Consider the following 9,533-nt stretch of genomic DNA (forward strand, 5'->3'; position numbering starts at 1 on the left):
ATCTTATTTGTAATAAGGATCTTTGCAGATATAATTAAGATAAGGATCTTGAGATGAGATCATCTTGGATTAGGATAGGCCCCAAATCCAATGACATGTGTCTTTTTAAGAGACATAAAAGGAAAAGACACAGAGGAACACAGGGGAAAGTGGAGACAGAGGTAGAGATTGGACTGATATGATATTAAGCCGAGGGATAGCAAGAATTGCCAGAGCCACCAGAAGCTATGAAAGAGGCGTGGCACAGATTCTCCTTCAGAGCCTTTGGAAGGAAGCAGCCTTGTTGACGCCTTCATTTTAGACTTCTGAACTCCAGAACTATGAGAGAATAAATTTCTGTTGTTTGAAGTCACCAAGGTTGTGGTAATATTTGCAGAGGTCTTGGGAAACTAATACATTCACTGATCCTTGTTTCCATATGAATCAATGTCAAAGAAGTGGACTTGGTGGTCTCAGGTGCAACACAAACTCAGGCTCTACAGAGATGCCAATTCCCAGAGGTCAGAGGTACTCTAACAGGTACCAGAGCAATGCAGCTTTGTAACCCAAGCTACATTCATCACAGAATGTTGACAGATACCCATTTATTTATAACCGCTTTTATCATCCCCTCATTGATGGATTTGTTTAATACAGCTGCTGTTTTTAAAAAAGGCTAAAATCGCTGTGGCATATACAAGAGAGATATGTACTTCTCTCTCATTTCAGTGCAGGGCTAAAATGATGTTTCTGCCCTGTTGGACACCCAGGCTGATTCTCCTACCACCTGCAACATGAGGTTGTCATCATATGACCTAAGGTGGCTGCTTCAGTTCTCACCGGTATCCCAGCCAGTGGGAATGGGAGAAGTGGAAGTGAGGGATCTGCCCTTCCCCTTTAATGGCAGACTTGGAAGCTACACATTGCAATTAGCTAGCATTAGCTAGAACTTAATCACAGAGTCACTCCTAGGTGCAAGTGAGCCTGCACTGTGTCTTTAGTGAGGCCATGTGTCCAGTTAAAACTTAGGGGTTCTATTACTAAAGGAAGAAGGGAAGAATGGAAAATGGATAGCAACTTCTGTCCATAGGAGACAACAAACACAGATCTGGCTTATTAGTGGCCTCTCCAATCTGGGGCCTAAGGAGATGGGAGGAAAGGCCTAGACATAGAAATCCAGGAACGGAAGCACTCCCACTACCCTTCGGACTGATTACAGGTTGAAATACAGCCTTGGAAATGTGGGAAACAACAGAAATATGATGAGCATGAAAAGGCTAGGCATAATAGTATTCCTCCTTCCCCATCACACCCCTGTGTCCCACTCAAAGATATGTCAAAGTCTTAATCCCCAGAACTTGTAGATGTGACCTTATTTGGAAATAGGGTCTTTGTAGATGTAATCAATTTAAAATAAAGTCGTATTGAGTTAAGTTGGGCCCTGCTCCAATGACTGGTGTCCTTAGAAGTGGTAAATTCGGACACAGACACATATGGGAAGAAGGCCATGTGAAGACAGAGGCAGAAGTTAGAGTGATGTAGCTACAAGCCAAGCAACCAAGGGTGACCACAAACACTAGAAGCCACAAGAGGCAAAGAGAGATTCCTCCCCGAGAGCCCTCAGAGAGAGCATGATCCTGCCAACACCTTGCCTTTGGACTTCTAGCCTCTAGAATTGTGAGAGAATACATTTCCGTTTGTGGTGATTTGTTATGGCAGAGCTAGTAAACTATTGGGTTGTCAGAAAAGTCATGACGTATTTTTTTCTATGGTTTTTGTTGCAAAAATGCATCATGACTTTTCTAACAACGCAATAATACACCATCTCCCTTCTCTGGCTCCTTAGGGCCCCCTTCTCACGAACCCCTACTCTAATGTCCCATAAAGCACTGATATCTGGAAGTGTCCTCTCTCCTAAACCTTCTGTCCATCTTACAAAGTGAAAAGAGAGCCGGCAGGGGACGGGGGGGAGATGTACAGTGACATGGATATGGATATGGAACTAGCAGAATCAGTCTGAGGTGGAGAGGACCCTGCAGAAGAAAGACCAGGCAGGTCATGCCCTCGGTGACCAAAGACAAATGGGCCCAAGATCCAAGCTGTTGATAGAAGCAGAACTATACAAGGATTAAAACCAGGAAACTTGGGAATAGTCCAAGCTCCATACTCTAATGACACCACTTACACTGGTGGAGCCCTTTCAGTTTCCAAACCATTTTTACATACAGTCTCTCATTTGGTCTTCAAAACCAGTCTGGGTGAGCTGAGTAGAACAATAATAAAATAAAATCTCCGTTTGATGTGCAGGCAAACAAGATGTCAGAGATGCTAAGGAAATTCCTCTGTGTCACATAATTGACTGTTAGCAGGTTATTCTGCAAACCAGAATCCCCTTCCCCCACAAAATCATCCTTCTTCCCCGCCTAGGACTGACTAGGCAACTTTTTCAGTGAGTAAAGAAAATTTGGAGTCTGGTAGACTGAATTAGAATCATCACAAGAAAATTATTTGATTTCTATAAGGCTCTATTTTTTTATAGTGTCACTATAGCATAACATTTGTGAGCACTTCTCACTGTCATATTTATTGGTGCTCAATAAATGATCATTTCCTTCCTCCTCCCTTTCTTACTTGTTTCCCAGTTCCAAATTTTGTACCCTTTATACTACCAACCACAGTGTGTGGCCTTTCATTTACTCAAGTAATCTTGGCTACTCACGATTCACTTCTCTAGAAGTTAGTTTCTTCATCCATTTTATCAAAGGATTGGACAAAATCATTTCTCTTGTCTCTTCCAGTTCCGATTGTCCCCATGGCCTTAAGAAAACTGCAGCTCTTGCTGCCAGTCTAGTCAACAGACCAACATTGCCAAGTCCACAGTTGCTGTACCTCTCATGGCCATCGGGGGCGCCAAGCACCGCTAATGCCTTGGGTGGAGCAGATGCTGAAGGTGCTAAGCTTGGCCTAGGACTTCAAGGAACTTTAGGAAAGTCAGTCATCCCAGTCACCCTCATTCCCTTTCTATAGGTAACAAAGGAGAGAAAGGTTTATTCTCTGTTTATTTTATAGATGAGGAAAGCATTTTGATTTTCCTTAATCTCATAATAGGATGAGTTATGAAAGATTAAATGGCCTTCTAGAGTTTCTATTAATCAAACTGAGTTCTCCATTATGCCGCAACTGCTCACTAATTGGCCTAAGGCAGACTATATCCAGGGCTTTCTGCATGGGGTGGAGGGGGAGCATTAGCAGTACTCCCCACTGCAGGCTCCCACTTCTCCTTTGGACAGACATACAGACATACTCCACCAAGAGGCCTAAGAGGGAACCTGGATCTTTGCCGTTTAGGATGGAAACATAAAGGAGCACTATTTCCATGGCCTTCACCTGTGCCCCCCGGACAAGAGGGGGAAGTTGTTCCTGCTCTATCAGGACTGAGGAATGAAGTTGGTATGGAATTATAGCCCCATGACTGCTCATAAGGACTACAGTCTGCACTTACCACTGTTTCCCAGGAAACTCTCCCATGGGGAGGGTCCGAGGAAAGTCTGTTATCAACCTCCCCCTGGCCTTAATTCTGCCTGCTCCTTAGTAGTTCCACGTGATGCAGGAGGTAGGTCACCTCTGAAAAACCCACCCACTCCTCATTCCCCTCTGCCTATCATTTCTGCCCCATGCCCAGCTCCTGCTAACAGACTCTGGCAAGGCCAGGGATTCCACAGGCTTTTTCCTTCTCATTGGTATGTAAGTATTCACATCTCTAGGTTCAGAGGATGGTTGTTTGTCTTCCACGGTTCAAGTGCTCAGGCCTTGTGCTAGCAAAAGCAGCCTGTTCCCCATCCAAGGATGTAAATCTCCTTAAGCCTGACACCTGGCCACAAGTTGCTGGAGAAATGACCAGAGCGGCTGCCTCTCCATCTGTCAGATACACTGGTGACAATTCACAGATGGAGTCCACAGCCCCAGTGCAAGTCTAAACATTCCAAAGGAGTCTGACAGCTGCACATGGGGGCATATCAAGCAGTATGAATTCCTGGATAGTGTTAAAAAATAATTCTACAAACCAGAATCCCCTCCTCCACAAAAATCATCCTTCCTCCCTGCCTAGGACTGACTGGGCAACTTTCCTCAGTGATGTTGGGAAAAGATTCAGAGATGGGGAGAGGAGGCCCTCTTACTAATCCCCAGGCTAATGCAGGACTTCCTTCTCCACTAAAGGTTCAAAAGTTGAGTCCTTGCCAAGAAACCTTCCACACCTCAGACAGCAGAGATCTCACACTGCTCTGGGTTGAAAAGGAGGCAGTCATCTTTGGTATGCAAACATCCTAAGAAATAAAACCTGGGATCCTGGAGAAAAGAAAGCAGCCAAGGCCAGGTCCAATTCACAGGGAACACCCATATGTGGAAATCCACTGAGCTTATCCTCAGGGCAGATTGATGTTTTATAACTCTGAAGTCCCTGAACCTAGCCAATGCACTGTAGACTGTTGCCATACAGCACATTAAATTTTAAAATGATGTACAGCCTATCCTATAAATCAGCCCAGACAATGGCCTCTACTCATGGAGCTTAAATAGGAACTCACAAAATGATCCACTGATTTCCATAGAAATTTTCTTTCCATAGAAAACTGCCTGGTAAGGTTTATAAAAATTGGAATAAGGGGGGGAAAATGATCAACTGGCTCAAACTTGTAACTCCAGTTTTAGTTCCAGAGGATAATACAGATTTCTGCAGCCCAGGCAAGGGAGTGGGAACAATGAGAAATGTCAGAATATATTTATAACCTGAGACATGTGCCCAACGTAAATAATGCTTGGTGCTTCCTGAAACACACATGTACAGTATGGAACAAAACTGGTTCCTGCGGGCAACCAAGTCTTATGAAGCCATTATTGGCTTATAGCATGGGGCTAATGTTTGCAACATGTGCCCTGATCCTGAACCCAGCAAACCCAATCCTTTGAGCACTTCACTCCAGTCCTATGGGTAGAATGGCTTTGCTACTCACTTGAACTGGGTTCCAGGAGTTTTGGAAAGGGCAGGGAGGCAGGAGTGTTAAAGGCTCAAGCATGCTCCCCTTTACCCAAACAGATGTTTCATTTTTATTTCATAAGGATTAGGAAGAAAGGGACAAGGATTAGTTCTAATATATTGCCTCCGTCAAAAGCCAGCTCTAAGAAGGGAGTAAGTGGATTATGAAAAGAAAACAAATGGAGAGAAGCGAGGACAATGGATGAACTGCATTAAGTAATATTTATTAAGTTGATTTTAAAAGGAGAAGAAGGGGTCCATTCTAATGGTTCACCTTCCTATGAACCCTGGAGCTCCCCAAACCCTGAAGAAGTCCTTCTGACACTGCTGTGAGGTAGATCAGAGCTGTTCTGTGTCTAACGTGAGGGAGGCTGGTGCTTAAAGAGCTACAGTGAGGAAGCCAGGGAAAAAACCCCAAACCTTGACCTTTTTTCGCTTCCTGCTCTCAGCCTGGGCAGCCAAGCCTGGAGAACACTGGTCTTGGCAGCAGAAGGAATAGAATGAGGGGGTGCTCACTCTCTCTGCCCTAAGCACATGCACACAAGTGAACGAAGTGATGGGTGCCCAGCAAAGCTAGCCAGTTGCTCCAAGGGCAGCGCAGTTCAGGCGGCAGACTCTTCAGCTGCTGAGGTAGTGGTGAAGGTCAGGGGTGGGGTTTAGAAAATGTCTCTCCAAAAGAGAGACAGGATGATGAAAACCCACTTGGTAAGGATTCCCCTCCCCAGTCAGTCCCCACCTCCCCATCCTGTGGCCCAGTCGTCAGGTTCTGGAGGGCAGAGTTTTCCAGCTGGGAAACTCCGCAGGGCTCATTCTAAACAGGCCAGGGCTTTCCAAAGGTTCTGTATCAACGGAGCCGTTGTTTCTTGTCCTTCAAGGCCTAAGAAATTCCCCAGGAAGCCCTGGAAAAAATGGAGATAACATATCTTGGGGTGGGGGAGGGCACAGGGTGGGGATAAGGGCACTAGTGGAAATGGCTGGAGGTCAGCAACCCCGGAAAACATATGCAATTACACAAAAGCAACAGGGCTCCAACTCCAGCCAAGCCCTGTTCCTACCAGGTGGAAGAATTCGCACTCACTGTTCTCCACTCCTGTTTATCCTTCATACCCAAAGCGGATTCTCACCTTCATAGCTATCAGACCTTTCAAAGAAACCTGAGCTGGGGCCAAGGGCTTGGGAGGGTCTCCAGTCTTCTCTGCAAGTCAAAGCCAACTGAAGCGGTGGCAAGAAACCCGGGCAGCCATAGAACTAAGCTAGAAAACCAAAACTTGAGTTGACCAGGTCAGCCAGAGACCTGGGGGCACAGTAGCACTTTCCTGGCTCACACACGGGGCTGCCTCCCTCCTTTGCTTCAATCCTAGGGCAGGATGGGTAGAATGCGGGGGAGGGTGGGGAGAAACGACCCTGGGTTCCATTTAGGTTCCCTACTTCACGTCCCCCCTTCTCTCAATGCAGAGTCCCTCCCCCCCAACCTTCTCCTACCGAACCCCAAACTAAAAAAAATTGACCAGAGGTGACACCGAATGCTTCCTGATCCCAAGCTTCCAGCTCCTCCGCCTCGATTACCTACCGGTCCAGCGGTGAGCACTGCCTGGACTCCGCGGGGCTGGTCAGGGCCGCAGGGGTGCCGCCAGGGTCGCGGGACGCGGATACCGCGGCGAGGTGCTCCTCTGGCCCGCAGCGGCACAGCAGACGGCGGAAGGCGCTGCGAAAGTCAGGGCTGCGGCAGTAGATGAGCGGGTTGAAGGCAGAATTAGCATAGCCTAGCCAGTTAAGGGCGAGGAAAGCATGACTGGGAACCAAAGAGGGGCCCCCGAGGGCACGCACCACGTTGGCCACAAAAAAGGGCAACCAGCAAAGAGTGAAGGTACCCATGATGAGACCCAAAGTGCGCAGGGCCCGGTGTTCCCGGAGAAGCAGAAGGCGCGCCGGCCGCCGGCCGTAGGAGGGCACCCCTGCGGGCGAAGCGCACGGCACCGCGGGAGAGGAGGACAGAGAGCGAGACGGAGCCGGCGGAGACTCCTCTGGCGGGAAGCGGCCCAGCTCCCGGCGCAGCAAGCGCAGCTGGCGCGTAGCCACGACGAACACTCGCGCATAGACGAAGAGCATCACCAGCAGCGGAAGGTAGAAGGAGATCGAGGAGGAGAGGAGTGCATAGGGCATGTTGGAGGCGAAAGCGCAGCAGCGCGGATTGGAATGGCAACGCTGAGCCTCAGCGTCGGCCCCCACGCGCCACCATTTGCTCATGATGGGCGCAAACGACACCGCGGCGGACACGACCCACACGAGGACTACGGCTGCCCGGGCGCGGCGTTTGGTGACCAGCGCGCTGTAGCGCAGCGGGTTGGTCACGGCCAGGTAGCGGTCCACAGCCAGGGCGCACAGAGTTTCGATGCTGGCCGTCACGCACAGCACATCCACCGAGGTCCACAGCTCGCAACCAGTGGCACCTAGGGGCCAGTGACCAGTCAGCGCCAAGGTGGCCCCCGGAGGAACTACCAGGAGTCCTACCACCAGGTCGGCTGTGGCCAGAGAAGTCACGAACACGTTGGTCATGGTCTGAAGTCTTGGGGTTCGGGCGATGGCCAGGATTACAAGCAGGTTGCCTCCCACCGTGGCCAGTACCGCCAGCGCCAACAGCGCCCCGGTTAAAGCCACCGCCCACGGCACCCCTGGCAGCCCACTCGTGTTGGCAGTATTGGGCGCCAAGGTGAGGGCATCTGGCCACGAGGCCAGAGAGCTGTTCCGGTCAGGCCACGGAGCCATTCCCACGTCGCGCATGGGCAGGAGGCAAAGAGGGAAGGGGGCCCCCAGCTCAGCCGGCTCAGGGGAGGGAGTACCAGGGCTTGAAAGAGATTCCCCCGGCCTGGGCCATCTTCCCCAGTTGACTAGGAAAGAAGGTTCAGCTCCCCCCAACACCACCGCCACCCCTTAGTGCCACCGCTTGGGGGTGGGGAGGAGTGGCTGCCCTTAAAGAGGCAGCGGCCAATAGTATCCACACGCCGCGTGAAGAGGGGAATTAAAGGGTGGGGAGGGAAGCGAGATGGGTGCCCGACTTCTCCCAAATCTGGAGTAAGGAGGCCCTGACTTCTCTGCCAGGATGTGCCCACTCCTGCCGTCACCAGCTCCACGCACTTGTACGGCATTGGTCGACACTGGTTTCCTGGTCGCCCTGCTTACCGTGTCAGAGGAAAAGGTAACCCTTTCCATCCACAGTAGCCCCTCAGCTTCTTGGGTGCCCTCCCCTAATATATTTTAAGTTAAGTAATAGAGGGAAGCCAGTATACTCTCTTCTCCCAAAACCTCACTTCAATGAGATTCGTCCCCTTTCCCTTCTATTTTACTTACCCTCCCTGCCCGTCCAGTTTTCTGTTCTGGTTCCCAGCCCCCCCTCCTAGTTACTGGGGAAATTTGCCATTTTTCAGGAGTCTTTATCATTGCCTGCTCATTTGAATTTCGATTTAGCTTATTGTAACCTGGAATGCTGAGAGTTTTAATTTCTCCATCTTCCGCATTCTACATTGCCCCTTCCACATGCCTTCCCACCTTGAAATTTTTAGATGGGCCTCTTCTCTTAAAAGTCCTCTGTTGTAAAGACGTGTTAAAAATGAATGAGAGGGTTTGAGGTTGAGGCTTGTCCACCATCACCTCCAACTATCTACAAATCTTCCATTACCCCCCTCCCAATGGGAAAGTGTTCACTCTACTTCCTAGAAGATTTTATTCATGGACTTTTAAAAATTATAAGACATTGAACTGAGGAATTCACATGTTGCATCTTTGAGTGTGTTGAACAAGAAGCCTGGTACTTTAATGCCTCTGGAAGTCTCTCATACAGTCCCATCAGAGGTTCCCTTCACCTGAAGAAGCCCAGAGCCTCCTTCCCCTCCTCTTTCCCCCTCCCTCACCCCAATTTATGGCTGGTTCTGCCACTCAACCTCTTTCAATCTCTAAGTTGGCTCCTCTCAAACTGGATGTGGGGAGGTGAGGCTAGAAAATAAGCACCTGTGTTCAAGTTCTGGGCAAGAAGATACCTTTGTTAAGTCCTATCAGAACCTGATCCTTGAGCTGTCTTGCTTCCTCCCCTGAAACAGTGAGACAAAAGGGAGCGGGAGGGCCGCGGATTTATCATGGAAAATGCCTCCGGGGCCATGCCCTGGGATGTCTCTTTTGAATAGCTCTATATTTTTAAAGAGCGCTGTATAGTCACTGGTTTAAGCAATCCCTCTGGGAGTCTGAGTCAGAGGTTGGGAGCTAGGGAGATTGGAGGGGAAGTGAGGACCTAAAATTATCCCTGAGGGAAAAAAAACAGTTTCGTCTCCCAGGGACCCAGCAGCTCATCCATGAGCAGGGTTTGTCAGTGGCTCCCAAACAAATGCCTCCCATGCCAGTGCAGTACCCCAAGCAGGCCTTGGGATCCACAGAAATGCCTGGTAGGTGGAGGCAGAGAGGCCCAGCCCCAGCCCCTACCCCAGGTTGTGCCCCAGTGGTGCAGGCCCCACTTGGCTGAGTCTGTGCA

General features: G+C 49.4%; 1 protein-coding gene across 1 annotated transcript; it reads right to left on the reverse strand.

Moving 5' to 3' along the window:
- Nucleotides 1-5,807: 5,807 nt before the first annotated feature.
- On the reverse strand, nucleotides 5,808-7,879 carry ADRB3 (adrenoceptor beta 3). The gene is made up of 2 exons (XM_019662976.1): nucleotides 6,585-7,879; nucleotides 5,808-5,913 (listed from the first exon to the last, which is right to left on the reverse strand). The coding sequence occupies exons 1-2, from the start codon at nucleotides 7,793-7,795 to the stop codon at nucleotides 5,892-5,894; spliced, it is 1,233 nt and encodes a 410-aa protein (XP_019518521.1). The 5' UTR covers nucleotides 7,796-7,879; the 3' UTR covers nucleotides 5,808-5,891.
- Nucleotides 7,880-9,533: the final 1,654 nt, after the last annotated feature.

Source organism: Hipposideros armiger, unplaced genomic scaffold, assembly GCF_001890085.2.
Source record: "Hipposideros armiger isolate ML-2016 unplaced genomic scaffold, ASM189008v1 scaffold_384, whole genome shotgun sequence".
Taxonomy (NCBI): Eukaryota; Metazoa; Chordata; class Mammalia; order Chiroptera; family Hipposideridae; genus Hipposideros; species Hipposideros armiger.

Bases quoted from the DNA above. Each gene is read 5' to 3' on its own strand.
- ADRB3 (XM_019662976.1), bottom strand. From the start codon at position 7,795: ATGCGCGACGTGGGAATGGCTCCGTGGCCTGACCGGAACAGCTCTCTG. The intron at 5,914-6,584 runs GTAGGTAATCGA...CATTTTTTCCAG, and splicing joins CAGTGCTCACCGCTGGACCG to GGCTTCCTGGGGAATTTCTT.